The 22,505-nt window shown below is 47.6% G+C and overlaps 1 protein-coding gene across 8 annotated transcripts in view; it reads right to left on the bottom strand.

Annotated features, from left to right (window-relative positions):
- Positions 1–22,505, bottom strand: part of rasal2 (RAS protein activator like 2) — a 56,277-nt gene that overhangs the window by 10,915 nt on the left and 22,857 nt on the right. For 5 of the 8 annotated variants that reach the window (XM_048245736.1, XM_048245745.1, XM_048245753.1 and 2 more), the window contains exons 2-5: positions 21,069–21,196; positions 20,371–20,497; positions 8,778–8,884; positions 5,969–6,081 (exon numbers count right to left, since the gene is read on the bottom strand). In XM_048245736.1, the coding sequence (XP_048101693.1) occupies positions 5,969–6,081; positions 8,778–8,884; positions 20,371–20,497; positions 21,069–21,196 (475 nt within the window). Of the gene's footprint in view, positions 1–5,968; positions 6,082–8,777; positions 8,885–11,926; positions 12,182–16,847; positions 16,983–17,331; positions 17,419–20,370; positions 20,498–21,068; positions 21,197–22,505 lie in introns of those variants that run through there. The other 3 variants (XM_048245779.1, XM_048245761.1, XM_048245770.1) reach the window with 3 other exon arrangements.

Raw genomic sequence — 22,505 nt, 5'->3', positions numbered from 1 at the left:
ACATCAGATATTTTAGTCAGCCATAATGTTTCACCATCACCAAACATCACACCCACTTCATGTCTACAACAAAATAGCCTGTGTTTCTTCAAGGAGCTGCTGAGAAGACTCACAACAGTAATCTCTTCCTAGCAGCAAAACATCAGTACGCTGCAGAGCTAGACTGGTGCGTCGCTGGCACTGACTGTCTGACCTGAGCTGCCCCCCGAGAGCCCTGGCACTGCCAAGCACCATCATCTGACATGGCCATGGGGCGGTATTGAGGGGGGAGAGATACAGAGACGCCCACAGAAACACACGTGCGCACACACACACACAAAACGCTATTAAGTAAAATACAATGCAGCCAACACTAGATCCACTAGAGCCAGCATTTTTGCAGCTTGTGTAGACCCACAACAGCTTGTCAGACACACACCCTGCAGCACCCTGCAGTAACGGGAGACTACCACCTACGAAAAACAATTGTAGATCCAATGGAAGGAGTATCCTAAGAGCATATCAGCGTCGGCTCATCCCGCTCAGATCGCTGGGGTCCAGCTAAAAGACTCTGGCTCCGTTCCACTCTCACGGATCACGGCTACATTATTCCTAAATCAGTCCGTCAGCGGTGGACGAGAGCCAGTGACTCGGTGCACTGCTGCACGTCCCTGGCTACAGGTCTGTTTTTTGCGAGAAGCCCGACGACAAACAGGGATCGGAGCAAGCCAATGGCTGGTCCCCTGCGGGGGGGGCCGTTGCCACAGGGACATCTCCTGAGAGGAGCTCGGCCTGAAGGCGGCTAGGGAACGAGAAGTGTTCACAAACACCTCACGCACTCGTGCCCGAGTGACTGCGTCAACAACACAGCAGCGGCAGCTGGGACAGCCCACTCAACACCACACACACTCACACACACACTCACTCAACAAAACACACACAAGCTGCACACTCAACAACACACACACACAAAAGCTGCACACTCAACAACACACACACACAAGCTGCACACTCTAAAGACATACAACAAACACATGTCTGTCATACTGGGTCAGGGAGAAGGAGAGTAAAAAAGTGGACCTAAATTAGAAATATGGACCTATTACTAATGCATAAACTCAACCATAAAGTATTGCTAAATACACACACACACACACACACACACACACACACACACACACACACACACACACACACACAGGGGTCAGGTCACTGTCATTCAAGAAGACCCCTGAGGGAGGGACACATGCTCGGAAATCTGCCGTCTGCACTCTGAGAAAACATGGAGGAACCCTTCCCTGCTTCCCTTCAACTGTGCAAAAACCACAGCCAGAGGCACGCTAGCTCTGGAGACTAGAGGGAAATGGATACTATAGATGACCTTTAACTGGTATATTCCAGTCCATCTGATTGTTGTTTGGAGGTAACAAAGTTTCGAAGATGAGGCCTGTTAAGTGGCTCACATGTTCATCCAATTAGCCAAATAAGAGAGAAAAAGAGCACCAACCACAGCAAATTATAGTCTCTGCATGGCAGCAACAGCCTTCTGCCAACGGAGTCTTTGTAAACCAAATATTAAAACTACAGGATAATGGCAGCTCAGACAGCAGAAGAGACACTGTTTGTCACAACACAAAGCATATTACCTACACAATCTGCAGATTGAGAGAGAAGGGGAAAGTGAGAGAGAGTGAGAGAGAGAAAAAGAAATAACGCTAGAGGGAAAGAGAAAAGAAGGCCCTATCACATCACAATCAGGTTGAACTTTGACCGCGGCGCGCTGTGAGTCATTGATATGTTGCGCTGAGCCCAGCGGCAAGCACAACAAAAATCTTTGGGACGTTACCTCAACCAAGAGCAACCTAGTGGCGAGCGCAGCGCATATCGTGTACAAAGTGATAGCCCCTTCAGTTTCCTTCTCTGGAGAAGAACATTTCAGCTGCACATCACCTGCTTTTAGACATGCCCTTTAGAAACTAATAACGTGTTCTGAGCCTCTGATTTATTAATCACCACTATGTGGATACTGTTTTTAGAATTGATTTAGATTGAATTTGTAATTTTGTTATTTGTATTTTAGTATATTTTTATATATTGTATTAAGTGTTAGTATAATTTGTATTTTAGTATATTTAGCATATGCTTTATCTTCTACTGTCCTTACTGCTTAGTTGTGTTTTTATATTATATACTTTAATTACTCTTCTGCTGTTAAAGAATGTGTTTGTCTTGTATGTATGCTGCTGAGACCTTGAATTTCCCCTGGGGATCAATAAAGTATCTATCTATCTATCTAACGTGTTCTGAGCAGACCCACACAGACCTTCGCACACCAAACCTTCTCGGTTTTTAATCTTACGCTGCCTCTGTGTGAGAGATCTCTCCCAAGCACTTCCACTGACGAGTAACTGAGACGCCGGGGACGTCGAGAAGAAGCCTGGCGCCTCCGGTGTGTCTGGGCCTTCTTGTGGAGCGGCAGACGATCGATAGCCAGTTTACAACAGCGGCAGAGCCGGCCAGCCGGCCGGGTCGTCGGACAAGACAGCTCGGCCGAGGCAGACGAGGCCATAATACAATCAGCCGCCCCCCCCCCTAACCGTGTTACACGCAGTACGAGCAGGGCAAAGACAGGAGACAGGCCACTCCACCACGTCTCATTGACACAGCATTGAAGATGGCATCCAAAACCAAGCAGGTTAAGAAGTCAATGGAGCTACGCTGCTGATAGCTCTACAGATTTAGATTAGTGGGTAATGAGACTCAGCGAAGGACACAGATCGATGGTTGTGGGGCGGGAGATGGGGGTGGGCGGAGGGGACACCGAGGAGTTAATTGCTGAGAGAAGCCCAGCATCTCCGCGCCGTAAACAAACCTTCAGGGAGGGATACAATATTCACTAAAGGAGGAGTGCTCCCCTGATGAAGCTCCACAGGGGAGTCGGTGAACGTGTCCCTCTCCCAGTGGGCATGTCTGGCCACCCAGGCTGAGGGGCCCGTGTGGGGTACAGGTCCACCATCTGTGAGGAGGAGTGCCCCACATCGAGTAGCCTGCTCCTACTACTCCTACTCCTACAACATAACAAAAACATACTTATAACCGATGAGAAATGTCTTTTATGAAGAGTGAAAATTGAACGCAGGCAAGTCACATGAAAAGAGATTACTTTCAGTGAGACAACAAAGCAATGGAAAAAAGCAGCTGAAAAAGCCTATACTACACACACACACACACACACACACACACACACACACACACACACACACACACACACACACACACACACACACTCTGTCGCCATACTTGAGTGCCATACATCAGGAGAAGGCATATGTGCCCGGATAATCTTCTGGCGCTGGCTATGTCAGAGCTAGCTGAATTACATAAGACTAGATTAAAGGCCTGAGTGGATACGGATCTGCCTTCTCGGGCCAATGATTAAAAAAATGACAAACACACACACACACACACACACACACACAAACACAAACACAAACACAAAACAAACACACACACAGGATAGTAATTTCACTAACGATGCATGGAGCACTCCAGCATGGGCACAAACCCATTTCACAGTTCTGTCTCTACACAACGGATCAGATTCAGAACTGACAGGAAAGCCTATTTATAACCCTCCGCAGTTATGTGGACCTCTCACCAGCGTCTCTGACCTGCTAAGATGGGAGAGGGAGCTTTGAATAATTATCATGATAACGATAATGATATTAAAGATAACAATAATAATAACAACAATAACAAGAACAGAACAGTGCCGGTGAAATAGGAAACAACAGTAATGCCCCCTCCTGGGTCTCTCAGCCCCTGACTAGCCAGAGCCTGCACATTAAAGCTGGAAACCAGATCAGTCTGCAGAGAGAGGCAGAGGAAGAGGCCACTGGACTGATAACAGTACATTAACCCGGACACTGACACTGCAGCACGCAAGATAACACTACACTGACATGCCATGCAAAGTCTGAATTAAATTAACCCAACAATTAGTTTCACATCCTTGTCTAATACAATAGGTTGCATACATCCACAATAAGCCAGGATCTCCAGTTTCACCAAAGTTGAGTTCAGTGTCTCAGAATTCATAATTCAATAATAAATAAATAAATCAATTCAAAATATAAAGAGTTTGCTGATCTGCTGGGCTGGGTCTTTGGTACACGGAGCAGATGATGTGCTGGTCCTACCTGAAGAGCAGAGTTGTGGACAAATGCGCATTCCTGGCCTTCCTGAGGAGTGAAGAGGTGGCCATGTTTTGACCAGCGTGGAGATCGGAGCCAGGGAGAGGTCATGACAGAGCAACGATAGAGCGAGCGGCGGAGCAAACTAACGAGCGAATTCGAGGACGAGAGCGAGAGGGGAGGGGAGAGGAGTGTAGCGTCACTCAGACCGAGCATCAGCCCTGCCCCAGGAACATCACGGGAGTCAGCACTGCCTCCCTCTGCTCTGCGCATATAGTCTCACTGTTACAACCATTATCCATACACACACACACACACACACACACACACACACACACACACACACACAAAGGAACAAAACACAGAGTGCACGCACAGGAACACAGACTGCACAGTGACAGATGTCCACTAAAGCCGGTGTTCAGCGTGTTCTCACGGTCATATCCTCGTACGAATCACAATCACAAATGGCTGACCCGAGAGTGAGCGGCAGGCAGCCTCCACTGCCACACGTGCCCGGCTGAGCCGCCACACTCGCCCGTCCACCCACCCAGCAGCCACAAAACAAACACAACCAAAAGCGCCAGAACAGAGGGTCGCACAGATGTTTGCATACATACACACACACACACACAGAGACTCATCAAGAAACAAGCGGATATGTGCTTAGTTGTGGTACTGCTGGTTCGGGGGTGGGGGTCTTGCAGGCAGGCTGTGAGCCTCGGGTCTATCCACCAGCTACCGCAGCTCCAGCCATTAGTGTCTGAGGCGTGAGGAGCGACAGGGAGGAATTACAACAAGGCACACAATCCCGCCCAAAAAGAGAAAGGAGAGAGAGAGAGGGATTACACCGGCCCTCGGCCCCCGCGTGCAAGATAACAATCCCTAATTCTTCATCTCGATCCGTGCAGCCTTTCACTGCGTGGCAAGAAAGCCCAGCTGGCTTACAGTAAGGCTATTATCTGGCTCTCTCTGTATTAATCTGTCAGTCGCCGGAAGACTCCCATCCTCCCTCCCACCCTCCCAACCAAAAGCATCCTCCGATTTGCTGACAGATGACTTAGAGGATCGGTCTATTCACTCCCCAAAAATGGACAATTACGAGAGCTTTAGTCAAAAAAACACATGAGCAGTTCACAATTGTGCACATCTTTCACACAGTGCGCATCTTTCATAGCAAAGTTTTTTTTAGCACTTTCCACAAGGGGGCGATCAAGAGTAAATCATCAACACAGACGAGACCAAACATCAAACAAGCCATTCCAAATAAACAAAACTAAACTATTTGAACTAGTGTTGTTACCAATAAACTACTGTCCATCTCATGGGAACAATAGCCTGGAGGACCAGACCCAATCTGAAAGATTAAGGGTTTGGCCACGAATAACGTAATGGCCCAGCTTGAAGGGGCGGCACCAAGCATGCATTTGAAAATCTCACTGCATGTAATTGGATAACACTGTACGATCAATGTTAACTGACTGATTCTGGACTTTGACGCAATTGGATAACACTACGTCTGTCATCTGTTTAGCTCGCCTCTGGCCAGCCTTTATCAGATACACATATATGATTGATTCCCCGCGATGCAAGGGGCAAAAGTTATGTGCATCATTACTCGTTGCCAAAGTCTCTCGCTGAGCAAATGCTTCCGCAAGAACTCTAGATTCCCAGGGTATGGGAACAATACAAGCAAGTCCCATTTCCACTCCCTGTTTCAATTTAGACAGAGTTACCATTACACCGTGGGACACAGACACAGAGACCGAATACAGGTGTGCAGAGAAAAGTCCTACCTGTCGTTGTCTGTGGACCGCAGGGAGGGGAGTCTGAAGCTGGTATTTCGGTCCAGTTTGGTCTGGCTCTTGGTCCGCTTGATGGATCCTTTGAGGCGCTTGCTGAAGAAGCCCTGGAAGAGAAAGGTGACGAAAGAAACAGAGCGACGAGATCATTAGGCGGGTCAAACATGAACCAGACGGGCCACTCTGTATGTGTCTCCCACCAGACAGGACTAAGTGAAAACTGATCAATAAGAAAAGGCTATGAATCAGCAGTGTCACTTCTGGCCCATTTCTTTAAACGGACCACCTCCTCACCCCCTATAGTACTTTACCCCAAACACAGATCCAAGTATATATACTCTTTTGATCCTGTGAGGGAACAGAGCTAGTGGTAAGACCATGCCAATAATAAAGCGCCTTTGACTGCAGTGGGACATGTTTGTGAAAAAGGGAGTGTAAATTAATTAGTAACTTTGCTTAAGCTCCCCCCCCCCACACCACACACACAGTAACACACAAAAACACCCTCAGACGGAGTTATGACTAAGGCATGGCATGTATCAGTGTAGCTCCTGAGTCAGAGGAGAGGCTTATTCACTGCCTCAGTGCTCCACTCCATTCACCAGCCACATTACTCATCACATACAGAGAGAGACAGAGACAGAGACAGAGACAGAGAGAGAGAGAGAGAGAGAGAGAGAGAGAGAGAGAGAGAGAGAGAGAGAGAGAGAGAAAGAGAGAGTTATGCCTTCAGTCTTCACACTGCCTCAGTGCTGGCTGGGAATTGAACAGCGACCCTGAGCGCATCTAAAGGCTTCAGCCTTCTGTCCTCCTCTCTTCAGCTCTTCTATAGCAGAGCCCTCCACTGCTCGGCCCAGAACACACATAGCACTCATGACCTCACGGCTGGCTGTGGTCAGTTTACATATCGTGGCGGGCTACGAGGTAAAAGGCTAAGACAACATGGAGGACATTAACGACTAGGGCAGAGCCGCTGCGGTATATATCTGCCTATTTTTTGAAAGTCGTGCTATAAAAGATGGGGAGTTAAGAGATAGATCGAGGCTAAGTGCATCTCCACCTCCAATATGGTGATGATATTACACTAGATCAGGCCGGGCTGGCCAAAACATTCATTAGGTTCCACAGAAGCACTACATTTCATAAAGTGCAACACTTCATCGGGTCATAATATCATCCTGTAAAATGAGTCGTAACTTCTGAACAGCTTTATAGCAGCGAGATTAAAAGGGCTGGAGGTTGAGTGGAGAGGAAGGGAGATAGCAGTGGAGGTAGAGAGGAATTAGAGCAGCCAGATGATGAACTGTCTATGATGGAGAGATGAGAGTGGAGAGGAGAGGAGAGGAGTGGACAGGAGAGGAGAGGAGAGGAGTGAGAGGGAAGGTAATGGGAGAATGTAGACCTTGTCAAAGACTCTGAGAGCTTTAAGAGAGAGAGCTGATGGTGAGGATAGGTCAGGATAGGCAGTTGACATTTAGACAGGATCATTTAACAGAACTAGACAGGCAGACAGATAGACACTGTGTGTGTGTGTGTGTGTGTGTGTGTGTGTGTGTGTGTGTAAGTGTAAGAGAGAGAGAGAGGGACAGGGAGAGAGGGAGAAAACAAATAGTGAAGGGCAGAGAAAGCAGAGTACAAGAGTCCACAGAGAGAGGTGCAGATCGGCAGAGGAAGTGTCTGTCAGCTCTTTGTCCTCTTTTCTCATTCACCTTGCCATTATGGCTGAGGGGAATCTGAATCAGCCTGTGTAAGAGTGCGCACGCACACACACACACACACACACACACACACACACACAGGCTACTTTAAGAGGCTTGTATTCAAGCAGCAGGAAGAGAAAAACAACGGCTGAAGCGCATGCCCTCCCCTCCGCCTCCTCATGACCCCCCCTCCCGAGCAGACCTGCCCGCTCCCTGTGCGGCTGGCGTCAGCAAGAGTGGACAGCAGCCAGCGTCACAGCCTCAGACGGAAGCCAGGCCAGTCACCCAGGGACCCAGAGCAGACCGCACATCGCGCTCTCCCCGTTGGCAACCGTCGCTAAGTTACACACTGACTGAGTTGTGGCGAGAGGCGAAGGAACAGCACAGTGGTTAACCACGCGCCGGGAAAAAACAAAACATGACGCTTAAGGCTGTCAACATGGGACTGAAAACAACATGACTCCTTGGCACAAATATTAAAGAGTCTAATGCCGACCATTTGTGATGACAAACACTCTTGATTTGTCAACTATAAAACATACCTTCCCAAAAAGCCAGAGATATAAATACCAATGGTGGCCTACTTCTCAAGTCGATAAAAATATTATCAAAAGAATGACTCTGCATCTCTCGCTCCTCGGAGGTGGCCGTGCAACTCCTACTGTGCCACTCATTAAGAAGGCTGATTATTGGGGAACATAGACTGCAGTGGTGTTGAGTCTAAGCCAAACTAAATAAAGCTAAAGTGTCAAGGACCACTCTTTGGGTGACAGCAGAATAGTGTTTTCTTTTTTTAATTCTCGATTTCTTTCTGTCATGCTAGTATTTCAAATGATTCCAACTACAGGGGACACAAGGGAATCTATCTAGGGTTATGGTCATAGAAATAAGCTGCATGTATAATTTATCTGTATGATGTATAAAATGCTGAAACAATAATCTACATTCCACTTTCATAGTGTCACATGAATTTTAGGGGCATCGTTAGATTTTAAAGAATGGCATGATTAGACATCTATGTGTACTATGTGCATGGCAGTTCCACACAAATTCACACACACACACACACACACACACACATTCTCTGTGTATGTTTGACTCACGGGCACTTTGAAGGGGGAGGAGTTGGGTCCGTCCATGGAGATGTTCTTCTCAGAGCTGCCGAGGCCGGAGATACTCCTGCGCCGGGGCGAACGCTCCGCTGACACCTCTGCATCAGAGAGAGAGAGAGAGACAGAGAGGGAGAGAGGGAGGGAGAGAGAGAGAGAGAGAGAGAGAGGGAGGGAGAGAGAGATAGAGAGAAAGAGAGAGAGAGAGAGAGAGAGAGAGGGAGAGAGAGGGAGAGGGGGAAAGATAAAAAAGACCAGATGCTTGTTACTGAAGTCAGGCAAAGAGAGAACAATGCCGGGAAAGCAACCGAAGGATGTGTGTCCTGTCAATGTGTGTGTGTGTGTGTGTGTGTGTGTGTGTGTGTGTGTGTGGCTGAATAAATAAATGAATGAATGAATAAAGACTTGTCACATGAGCTTGCAAGAGAACCCTTGTCCGAGGTTGAGGGCACGCGCGCACACACACAAACAGTGGTGAATGGCTTCCTGCTACCATCTAGAACAAACGCTCACCACACACACACACACACACACACACACACACACACACACACACACACACACACACACACAAACACACATACACAAATATCAGACACCTCCGGCCAGGAAGCGGTAATCACTACAGGAGCTGTGGGGCAGGACTAATGAATGGGGTGTCCAGCGAGGACGCAGGCCACCTGAGGGGCCATACATCTCTGCACGCTCTTCCCTTTCCCCCGCCGCCACACTCGCTCTGTGCTGCTCCAAAATGGACTGGAGAGTCCTATAAAAGGCACACACCTTCCCTGGAAGTCTCTAGAATGAGACTAGATCACAAGGCTAGAATGACAGGGAGTTCTGGCAGGTCACTTGCAGCATGGCCCCTAAAGAGTTAACTTGACTGGTTAAAGTGACTGGTAATGCACGACTTGATGCTTAGTCTACCTAGGTCAAAATGGAAAGGTAATGCACGACTTGATGTTTAGTCTACCTAGGTCAAAATGGAAAGGTAATGCACGACTTGATGTTTAGTCTACCTAGGTCAAAATGGAAAGGTAATGCACGACTTGATGTTTAGTCTACCTAGGTCAAAATGGAAAGGTAATGCACGACTTGATGTTTAGTCTACCTAGGTCAAAATGGAAAGGTAATGCACGACTGGATGTTCAGCCTACCCAGGTCAAAATGGAAAGGTAATGCACGACTGGATGTTCAGCCTACCCAGGTCAAAATGGAAAGGTAATGCACGACTGGATGTTCAGCCTACCCAGGTCAAAATGGAAAGGTAATGCGACTGGATGTTCAGCCTACCCAGGTCAAAATGGAAAGGTAATGCACGACTGGATGTTCAGCCTACCCAGGTCAAAATGGAAAGGTAATGCACGACTGGATGTTCAGCCTACCCAGGTCAAAATGGAAAGGTAATGCACGACTGGATGTTCAGCCTACCCAGGTCAAAGTGGAAAGGTAATGCACGACTGGATGTTCAGCCTACCCAGGTCAAAATGGAAAGGTAATGCACAACTGGATGTTCAGCCTACCCAGGTCAAAATGGGAAAAGTCACCATGCATTACTCCACATTCTGTTTTTTTCTCCCTCTCTTGTTGACCAGCGTGCTCAGGGTGGGTTATCCATCACAGAATTAAGTGTGTCAAGGGCACGGCAGAGTTGCGAGTTACGCCCCTGTGATCCGCTGTCCTTTACGGCCCTTGCGAAACAACCACCCGGCCGTGCTGAAATTCAGCACCAGATATACCCCTCCTTGCAGGAGCTGCATGATACATATCACTCCTGTTCCACTGCAAAAATAACCCCTTTGTTTGCAACCAGGGCAGCCATGTGGTGATGCATTGCGGGGGTTAAGTTTTTCTTCAGGCAAAAACAGGCTCCTGGATGCCCTGACAATGGAGTATCAGCTCTCCCGGCTTGAGAACAGCCAAGGCAGGTCAGGTGGGACGGCTGGAGGGGGTGAGGGGGCGGTTCCTGATGCTGGGCTGGCTGTTCCTCAGCCCTACTCCCCATGGCCAGAATTAGCACTAATCAACCACCAAATGCTGGAAGTGGATGGTAGATTTCAAACACAACATAGTGATCAGAGGCTGGTAAAAAATTTGAGTATTTGTCAGTCAGAGACTGGCAGATATGCACATAAAAAAAAAAATAAAAAAATACATTTCTATCCGTGCATGTTCCTTCTGCTGGGTCAGGCACGAAGGAGGGAAGCACTGACCAGACCCCATCCCCTGGGGGAAATGTCTTCATTCCACCCTCCTTCATGCTGCCCTTGCTGTCTCTATAACATCATCAGTGTTGAACTGCATACTGGACTCACCCATCTGTCACGGAGCAGTCCTAACTGCTCTAGCTGACACCAATCACAGGCAGAGGTGAGGGAACAGAAGAGAGCAACAACTGAAGCACATGGGACTGATGGGAATGGGAATGACTGCACACACCCACACACACTAGTCATGGAGTGATGTCCAACCTTCTGTCAGGACTCTCCTCTCCACACTGTTTCTAACCCCCCCCCGCCATTCATTGGTGAGGACAAGAGAGAGTGAGAGAGAGAGAGAGAGAGAGAGAGAGAGAGAGAGAGAAACGATGTGTCTGTCAGCACTATCACAAAAGCTACTATGCAAAAAAGTGCAACATCAAGTTCCCCTCCCCAGACAGAGTCTGCCAATTCTGGCGCCCCACAGCGCGCCATGGATTACAGTCTTTGCACAGTTTTTGCCGTCCGTTTTTAAAGGGGGAGCTTTTTTTCTCTCGGACGGGTGCATTCGCATTCAGTTCACCTCCCATCCTGAACAAAACCCGCCAGTACTGCAGTAATTACAGCCAGGGCTAAGCAGTTCCTGTCCTTGCAGTGCCTATGAAATGTGAGCACCCAGAACTATTGCACATCAGACAGGAGTATCAGAAAGCCCCCCCATCACACGCACAAACACGCTAAAAACAGAGTGAGAAACAAGAGTAAGCTCAAAGCAGTTGATACAGCCCATAATGAGTTTTTAATGACGCTTGAGCATAATATCGGAAACAGGCATGACTAACCCACTTTATGTAACGGAACACAGCCTAATTAAGACGAAAGAGAGTGAGATAGATAGATAGAGAGAAAGAGAGAGAGAATGATAAAGATGAGAGGAAGCAGTACCTCTGTCACAGCTGTTACCCATCACCTGCTGGATATGTGCTCAGGGTCGGCATCCGATTGGCTGGACATTGACCATCATCCTCGTCCAATGAGGTGAGGTGAGTGTTTCCTTTCTAGGTGTCCATCAGTAAGCTAGCGTCCCGTCAAACTAATGGAGTGCATGCGCCTCAGTAGCGCCTACTTGGCCCAAGATCTCTGGCATATCCCTGCTCTTCCCTTCCTGCTACTCCTCCATACCTTGCTGTGGCCAGCTCTCCGTCTCCCTCCACCCCCCCTCCTAGTGCTTTCCTCCCTCCCTCCTTCTCTCCTTTCTCTCAGTCTCTCTGAGCCCCCCCTCTATCCCGGTCTCTGCCTCTCGCTCGTTCTCGGCAACAATCCTAACCTTCACTCTCATAAGCCTCTGCCTCTCTCCCCCTCTCTGTCTTTTTTGGCAAGCCAGCGGAAGAGATTTTACCGCATTTATTCAATCAATCGCTGTAACCTCACTCCTCTGTTCCTCTCAGCAGAACTGCAAGCACTTCCTTCGCCCTCCCTCCCTCCCTCTCTCTCTCTCTCTCTCTCTCTCTCTTTCCTGCTCTCCTTTTTTTCTCCCTCTGCAAACCCTCTCTCTCCCCCTCTCTCTCTTTCTCCTGGTGCATCTGCTTGTGTCTGCCTGCTGCAGCCTCACACGTCGGAAACACAGTGTGAACGTTAGGACAAATTAAGACGAACGCGTCGCTTAAAAGGCTCATTAAAAAAAAAAAAAAAGTTTCCATTTTTTCTCTCAACACTCCATCTAGGACACAACTCTTGGGGCTTTCCTCATTACTGTGTGTTGTGTGTGTGTGCTTTGCATGTGTGCCATTGATTGAGAGCTATCCTGTGTGTGTGTGTGTGTGTGTGTGTGTGTGTGCGCGCGCACGTGTGTGTGTGGGTGTCTTAAAGAGAGAGCAGACAAGACATTAGCTAGTGTCAGCCCATCATGGTGCATAGAGCACACTGGCCACGCGTGACCTCTACGAGGATACACAGTCCATACTATTCAGCACATTCCCCCGTCGGCCGCCACAAATCACCAGCTGGCACTAACACCACAGCAGGTTACATCCCCACATTTGCTTATTGTTATAAAACACTGAGGCAACACTGCACAGTGAGTCATCAGGAGCCAATGATGGGAAGCCAGTCTCTCCTCCGTCCTAAAAATATGCCACTGTGATTGATGAAAGGCTGAAATCGGCGCGTCACTGCACCGCCTGCCAAACTATATGATCCAGTGACAACACAGGTCCTTCCTCACGGTGGGTGTGTGCGGTTTGGGTTAGTGTTTGGGTGACCGTCTTGAAGGAGTTGCCAAAAGGGGCTTGTTTGTGTGACCTGTTCAAATGTAAGCCCGTGGCCAGACTTCAACAGCAGCCTACAAAGGTTGCACTAAAAACAGCAGGCTTTTAGTAGGTCAATCCCCCAACATGAAATAATGGTGTTGCACTCAGCGAGAAAGGTGACCACCTCAAAAAGTTGCAGCAGAGAGGGCACAGCCAACAGTATGAATTAATAACATCTGATATACAGCTGTGTGTGTGCATTTCTGTTTGTGTGCATTTTCCCCCTTCCCCGATGGAGTCCTGTTCTTCCTCTCAGAGGACTGGCGTCTCTCTCTCTCTGTGTGTCTGCGTCCTGCCCTTGCACAAGTGAAGGTCAGTGAGACTACCTGCCTGTCCCTCCCTGGTCGCTGCTACTGCTGCTGCTGCTGGAGTCATCAGCCAGTCGGGCTGTCTGACTGTGTCTGCTCCATTGCAGTAGACAGCACCCTCCTTCCCTTCACGCTTACACACACACACACACACACACACACGCACACACACACACACAGACAGACAGAGATACAGCTGGCTTTGAAAATCCACTTAAGCCATTGATTGGACGCAGGCCTTCCTGAGATCAATATCTTGTTAGAGATAGCGGAGGGGTTAAAATGGGTGCGGACGGACAGCGATGGCAGAGATGGCTCTGGGCTGTGATTGGAGGTGATGGCTCGATGGGCCCCTCCCGCTGTGCCGGCTCTCAATGGCTGTGCCAATCACAGCATTTCATCTGCATGCTGCTGAACGCACCACTCTCCTCCACACATCTAGACATCTGGAGAGTAGGGACAAGGCGTCAGAGGCTTCTGAATGTCAAGACTAGGGGGGATGGAGAGATAGCTGATTGAATGAATGAATGGATGGATGAATGAATGAATGAATAGATAAATAAGCCAGGAAAAGGTTTGTGTGGTTGTGCTTGACATGATGGGAAAACATCACACACCATGCAAGAGTGCTGTGCCATGAGTTGTGTCCCCATGTGGCTGTATTGTCCCCTTTCATAAATGTTTCTGAAAGCCTAAATGGGAGGACAAACACATTCAAGCAGATATGCATGAGCCTTGTGCCAGATGAGAGAGTCGTGTAAAGCTTCCCTCTAGCGCTCTCCATCTCCCATTCTCTCTCTCTCTCTCTCTCTCAAACCCAGACAGGCTGATATGAATCCTCCTTTCTCTTCTCCTGCCACTCTCACCCATCTTTCTAATGACGCGGATGATATCTGATACCAAACATGGATGCCTGGCATCAATTATTCAGGTCGGTCAGTACACTGGGGTAGTATTGAACTTCGGCCCAACACAGCGGTCTGGCCTAGCACTTGCGACATTGGCTTTTCCCCTCTATCCATCAACAGCACCTTAAGGAACGGACAGTAAGGAAAACAAATAGAGTGTGAGCCAATGCTGTGTACACAAGGCTACAATATGTGACCTTTGCCTGAAATTCTCCTTTGTGTGACTGACGGAACATAAATAGCCTGGGGCAAGTCTGCTCATAAAGTAACAACTAACCGACACCTCCGACATGCTTATCTCTCTTATGCATAGCACACGTTGCTGTTTAAGAGCGATGAGGAAATAGACAAGCGAAGCGTGTCTCTTGAGACATGGGTGCCTCAGTCTGGCTGACGGCGGAAAACCGCGGAACCACAGCGACTCTGGGAATGGACACGAGGAGTGACTGACCGGGAAATATGATAAATGAATAGGCCATTTTAGGCGAACCAGCCAAGAGGCATTTTCAATCAAGTCAACTCTGTTAGCACACTACTGAATACCACGGAGTTGTGACTGCGTCACAATGACCCGAGTGCATTTTGTGTAGTAACTTAGCAATACTCTTCTGTTTACTTCAACTTGAATTGGAAGACTATGATGTCACTAAACAAGCACATGACTGACAACCACACACACACACACACACACACACGCACCCACCCACACACATGCTTCATTGCCATTGATCGCATGCCAACAGTGCCACACCTGTCTGCACACACAGGGGCCCACATGAGGTCAAACTACATCTCTGTTGAGGAATGGTTTCAAACACCATCGTGACGCAAGTTTTCCAAACTCCTTACGCAAGGATGTTAGATATTTAATCTATAGAATCTCCAAGACGTCCATGGCTGGGATTGGCTGGGACCCACTAATTGTTTGTCAAACGTAAAAATTCAGCTGACACAGAAAACCTTAGGAAAAGGGTTTAAGCCCATCTCCCAATGATTGACAACTGAGACAACACAATCAGTTGGTATGGTATGCGTGTTCATGATGCCATCACAGCATTATTGGACACACTGTAATCAGAAAAACTATGATGGGAATTTAAGACAAACCTACAGATCCGGTTTGGTGCCCGGTCTGATTGAGCTGTATTGTGAAGCCAGCCACATGTTGGCCTGCACCTCATGTTTTATAGTATAACTATACAGTTAAAGGAGAACTCATGCCCCCAGAGTGTAGCAGTGTAGCTGCCTGCCAGCTCTAGCTGTTGGCTGCAGCAACTCAAGCTTGGTAGAACCGATTGTTTTCTTTCCATTTTTTTCCCTTTCATATCGACAGTACTCGGTGACCTTGAGAAACAGAAATCTATGTGAAAAAAAAAATTGCAAAATTCTCCTTTAATAACATTTCTGCTTCACACCAGTTTTGCTGTCACAGAGAAATCCTCTTCAAACTATCAATAACACTGTTATTATTAACCATTTCAAATATCGGAAATCAAACACCCACTGCCAAACTCTAGGGAAGGATCAGTGGCATTTCTATCCCAGATCACATACTGATAATGTACAGTATGTTGTTCATGTGTAAGGTTCTGGGCTATTTGTTTTGTAAACACTGACATTTTGTTTATCTCTCCCTGTTGTCAAGTACATGTTCCATCTGTTTGTTGATATTAATGTCTAGCCTGCTTTCAGAATAATCACTTGCATCACACACATGGTTTGTTCTTATGTAACTCACAGCTATAGAACGTTCATGATGCATGCCATCCCTACTAGACAGGCCTCCGTTGGGCACTAGGCATAGTATGGCATTTAAGCAATAAACACAGGCCGACATTTAAATGACAAGCGATTGCTGAGGACAGCTGCTTTTGGGGCAAGTTTAAATCCAAACTGCCACTGATCGACCGTTGAAAAGACAGAGGTGCATGGAACCGGAAGAATTGGTGTATTCTGTCTCATTATGCCTTGAACAAACTGACAACACTGTATTGTTTGACCCAATTAGGGTTTGTAACTGAACAAGGCTGTAATACTGTATTGGGAATATATTGATACTTAATAATAGGGTTTGCATTACTGCCCTTTTCTGTGCATGATTTAATTTCAGTAGAGTAGCCTAATTCAAGGATGCTCGTTTCTAATCTTAAAAGTTTAAACGTGTAGCCTAGAATGGTGAGCTATATCTAACAGTGAGAGATTGCAAAGCAACAGGTTTCTGGTGTCAAAGAAAGCGTAGTGTTTCTTCGTATGAGGAACAAATGGTCAACGTTTGCTTCAACAAGGCAAACAAAACACGTGTAGTTGCCGTTTGGCTTATGAAAACATAAACCATGCTTACCAGAGAAGTCCGTAAATTCTAAATTCCACATTCCGTCACATTGCGTCCACGATGTAAATAAGTTAAACTCGTTTTTAACTCTGAAGCTCTGAAACGTATACGTGTTCTCCTTATGCTCTTCCTCTCTGTGTCTCCTACTTCACCCCCAGCCAGGCACTGTGGAATGCAGAAAAGCCTGAGTCCCAGCTAGTCAAACCCACTCCGCTTTCTCTCCTCTATCAGCCCATTGAAACCACTACAATAGCAGTCCTATGTGCGTAACCGCTTTCACAGGACGCGTAGAGCTGTGCTTGAATGCCGGCCGGCCACTATGCCATCATGGACCTAAACCATCTGTTACTTTTACCGATGTGCATAGCCTGATAATGGCAACACAATAAATACCTACATGTCTCTGTCTAGTTGATATTTTTATATCCAGCTATATCTACTTAGCATGAGTAAACATGACTGAGAAAAAAAGTTCTGAGCATAGCAAACCTACCTTTCCAACTCCCCTTGATTGCTTGGGAAGACGACGCGAAGAAAGACCCTCACTGTGGCTAAGAATGGCAGCTTTCAGTTACACAACAGCGTCTTAAATGGCAAGTTTCACCTGTTGAGAACGAGTCCTAGAGCAAATATGTTCAGTGGCGTGGAACGGAAAAGAGGACAAACGCATCCGATCCAGGTCCATGAGAAAATATAAAGGGCCGTTTTCCTAACGGGAGTTTTATTTGCGTTATTACTCCATGCCCATAAGTAATGTTGTGTCACTGTCACTAGTTTTTAAATCACCAATATATTCTGTGAACTACATTTTTGTGCAATTCCATCAATGTCAGACTGAGAGCATAACATGCACCAAAGGAAGCAGTCGACAACATCAAAACGTATACACCCAACAAACAGGAACTGGCTACATTGTGGAAATTGTGGAACATTTCAGATCTCGCGACTCCGTCTTGTTCATGCATAAAATGCACTAAACCCCTTGAATAACATACACTCTTTCATGAGAAAACTTTGTAGCAAGCAAAACTATTTCTATGTCTGACAGAGCATTTTTTAATTGCCTTTATCCTTGCCCTCAAAGACAGCAGCTCTCTTAAGTACCCGAAGTGCCGCATAACAACATAAAAACAGCTCGCATAATAGAGTCCTCTGAGAATAACAAGACTGACATTTATTTGGGCAAATAAAATGTAACATTTATCTGAGAGGATCACTGCAGCCAACAGTAGGAGCGGAAATATACTACTTATAGATCTATTTACGATTTCACTATTTGTCCTCAAAATCAAAGGATCACAACTGAAGGGTCCCAAAAATACTGCCTGTAACAAAGGACATTCTGTGAACTGCCCTTTATGAGGGAAACAGATTGGATTATCCTGTCCTGGGAAACCAAGGAGTGTCCCAACATTCCAAGGTAAGGCATTCTTTCTCCATTTATGTATAAATGGCATAAGATTCATTACCCCGTGATTGAATTTGTTATGTGGAGAGATAAGCCCTTAGTTATGCCCAGTAGGAGCTCTACTGAAGGCAGTGATGATCCCGTTTAATTATTTTTCAGGCCTTTTTACATGCTTGTTTATCACAGTAAAAGGGAGTGCTTGGAGTGTCCACTGCCACCCATAGCTCTCATCACCCTGTCTGTGGCGGTCTCTTTGTTACGCGGCAACAACGTGCATTACCATATAAATAAGCATGCGCACCCCCGGCCCAGGCGCTGGCAGCCCAGATTAGGAGGGTCAGGGGGCTGAATGACTCCCCTCAATCACAGGGGTTTGTCCACGATGCTGGCCATCCCCTCTGTCCACAATACAGCAGCTTGGGACCTCTGGCCTGTTCCAAGAGCCTCTTTACCCGACCCCTCCCCCATCTCACACCAACTCATCTCATCTCAAACCCCCCACTCCCCTTTATGGCCCTTGAGACCTCTGCATCTTCATCTGTCAGCGTGCGCACCCCCGCACACACTCCCTCACAATGGAGGCTCTCTGAAGCCAAGCCTATGTTATTACCCCCAGAGTCAGCGGCAGCTCAGAGAGGGGGACACTGAGCCTGGGAGATGGGTGGCCTGACACAGACCGCCAGTGTTTGTCTTGCATTCCCTCCTGCTACCCACTCTACCAAGCATGCACAGCCCACCACACACACACAGAGTAGCAACAACTTTATTATTATGCATGAAAGAGAGCAGGAGAGAGAGAGAAAGAGGGAGAGAGACAGAGAGAAAGAGGGGAAAAGAGAGAGAGAGAGAGAGAGAGAGACTCGAAGAACGAGGTTAAGTACGACTGAGAGTGATTATCACATGGTTACAGAGACAGGATAACATGACTATGACACAACTCTCTGAGTATCCCTTTGGTGTTTCCATAAGCCAGCATGGAAAGACACTGAGGAGGTACAGTGCTGAACGAAATCTCAATCTGAAATCCAATCTGAAATCCCAAACAACCAAACAAAAACATACTGTTCCAATATAACCACCATAATTTGTGGCCAATTTTGGCGTCGGTTTGGTACTGATCAGATTGAAATGGGAGGATGTGTCCTTGTTGGGGACAACGGGCCACAAACAGGATGACAATGACGCCGCTCAGAACAATAGCAGAGCCATCCGCTCCTGTGGGAGAGTGTTGCGTGCGTTGCTCTGCCTCCTCACACCCTCATACGGCTCACTCTCCTCCTTTCCACAGACCTCCTCTCTTCTATAATCTATGTACAGCTGGCAAGACACATTTTTTTTTTATTTCATTTTTTTCCTCCCCCTGCCCTACGCAATCTGTTGTTTTAGCGCCCTCCTCGTGCAGTCTGTGTACTAAGTCTGTTTACTAAGGACTGTTTCTGTTTCTGTTTTTTTTTGTTTTTTTTAAATCCAGATTTCAAGCTAAAAATGTAATTATTGCTTTTAGCGCAGATGGTGCTATAGAAGGAAGGAAGGAGGGAAGAAGGGTGGGGTGCTCTGTAAGTGTTAATCAGTGATGCCTGAAATGAGTTAAAGCTGCATTTATTACACCGCAGGCTATTCACATTTCAGCTTACCTCGGGAGTATGCGAGCCAGAGAGAGATCTTATGCTGCCTGACAGAATGTTAAGCAGAACACCGCAGCACCCGTTGTAGCCTTTAAAAGGGGCATTGGTGATAGACATGTTATGTGGACATCTGAAAGGACATGATCTACTGAAGAACTCAAAGCCGCTGCTTAGCTGTACCTGCAATGTACCTGTAACTCTACTGGTGTTAACCTACCTTGCTAACTTCACCCCCAGATCATGGGCTTGACACCCAAAGCACACACACTGATGAATATTTATGCGTGTTGCCCTGCTACGCCACTTCCGATAAAGGTAGGTGCTAATGAAGAGCTGTGCATTTATGGATGGGTACGCCGACGGGAAGCACTGGGTTTAGGACCTGTGCCAACTGCTGTGTCTGCATCACAGCTCCCCCCAGACTAGATGCTGAGGTCCAATCTTCTCATCAGTGCACTGGGTGGTCATGATGTCTCTGCAGTGGGTCCAGTGTGCTTACCTAGCATGGAGGCGCCCTCTGCTGGGTACTCTGGGAACTGTCCCTCGGAGGGTACGCTGACTGTGCGCCGCAGACTCCTGCCCTTGGACGAGGAGGCAGTGGGGCTCTCATGCATGTCCACCGGCATCTGCTCACAGGGGAGAGAGAGCGGGTCAAGACACAGCTGGACAATTAGTACAGAACTGTCTTGCTTCCAGTGGGTGAGGTTGATTATTTTTGCCACCCACCAAACATGGTTGTCACATAGAACAGTGACATTTAAAAACAGTTAACAGCCAAGTAAGGTTTTCATTCTACCCAGGTGTCAAAGCCAATCAGCCTGTGTGACCCCTACATTACTGAGATCCAAACATGAACCACACAAATCCACATCAAGGATCCTCGGGCAGTTTGACAGAAACACAAAATGAAGCTTGGTCAGCTTCCTGTTGTAGCATAAACACTGTCATCACCATGGAGAACAACAACAGGGACACGGAGGAAAAGGCCTCTTAGAACTCAGATTCCAGCTCTGGCCCCCTTCCTCCCTCTCTTCCTCCCTCTGTTCATCACTAGGATGAGAGGACAGAGGGAAGGATAGAGAAAGAGAGAGAGAGGGATAGACAGATGGAATGAGAGGGGGTAGGGGGAAAATAAGATTAACACCAGCAGGGAAAGGGGACTTGGGGGGCAAGGGGGAATTAAAAAATGTTTCTCACCTCTTCCTCCCTGTTGAGCAGGATAAGCTGGCTGTCTGTCAGGATGCAGTACTTCCTCTCCCAGACGCTGGGCTCGGAGAAGGGCGACTGGCCGCAGGAGAACCGGTGCGTGGGTGGGCCCTTCACGTCTGTGCACAGGGGACAGAGGAGACATGTCAGCGGGCTGAAGCACGGTTCTGCGTCCCACAGGAGGCTTGGAGGGTAGTAGTCCCGCCGCAGCCGCCTGGAGAAACAGCCACGCCACATTGCACACCTCTGCTAAGATGCTACGCCTAAGCCAGGGGAAACTGGGAGAAGATGCCTGGTGAGGACCAGCCTAAGTGACTTCTTCTGCCTTCTGGAGCTGCAAAGACTTAATCTCATCTCGCACAAGGTTGGGACTTAGAAAAAGAAATGCTGAAAGAATTGCACACATAGGCGTACTTTTCTTTGTAAAAATCCCCTAATCTCCAAAATAGTTCCCCAGAGACACAGAAGCATTGTAGGCTGTTTTGAAGAAGACTGTGAAAATTCAATTACAAACCACTAACACTAACTTAGTTGCAGATGCCTTGATATTTTTCCATCATATAGAGTTTTGGCCTGTAGGGGGCAGTATAGAAGCATCTTTATGTAGGAACACCTTCCTGGGTGGAAGAAAATCAATTTCAAGCCCCACACTTTACAGCCTTGAACAAGTAACGACTGCTAATCAAAGAGGTAGCACATTTGACTAAATTTTTATGGCACCCATCACTGTTTTAAGATCTTCAATGTACCTTGGAAATGAGAAGAGAATCACACTTCATACAGAACACAGTTACACTGCAAGTTCATTCATAAACTGACGGGAATGATGCCTGCCCTCCACAAAAACACACTTCAGCATGCGTTTATGTGATTTATCTGCAACAGTTCTGAGGTCAGATGGAGCGAAGCAGAAAGAAAGCTAAGGTCGCAGGTGAGGGTCAGAGGTCATGTGCCCTTGTGTCACCCTTGATTAGGAAAAGGGGCCATCATTGACCCCTGAGGAGTCATCAATCTCCCCGAAGTCTGTGTGGCTGAGTCAGGAGAAAGAGTGCAGGCCAGTGACGCCACCATCTCAGGGGAATGGGTGGGACCCTTGTCCTGAGCTTGTCTTGTGCCCAGCGCCGGGAGTGTTTACTCTCCCACTGATTCCCTCTGCCTGCTACCCCACCCCGCCCTGCTGCTAATATGACTAGCCACCAGAGCAAAGACTGGCACCTTTGGGGGTACGAGGAGAGAAAGGGCCAGAAGTGAGGAACAGATGGATAGAAAGAAGAGCGGAAGAGAGCGAGAGAAGGAGAAGGAGGAAGTGGAGAGTTCTCAGGCAGATCCACAGGAAAGGAAGCGACAGTGGGAGGCGTCACCAGAGAATGGGTGGCACAGACTGTTTTCCTCTTCAGATGCTATGCAAACACGGATGTCATGGCAGAG

The sequence above is a fragment of the Alosa alosa genome, chromosome 1 (genome assembly GCF_017589495.1).
Source record: "Alosa alosa isolate M-15738 ecotype Scorff River chromosome 1, AALO_Geno_1.1, whole genome shotgun sequence".
Lineage (NCBI taxonomy): Eukaryota > Metazoa > Chordata > Actinopteri > Clupeiformes > Clupeidae > Alosa > Alosa alosa.
Note: the sequence above shows the minus strand (reverse complement) of the source record. Positions and strands in the feature narration are given on the sequence as shown.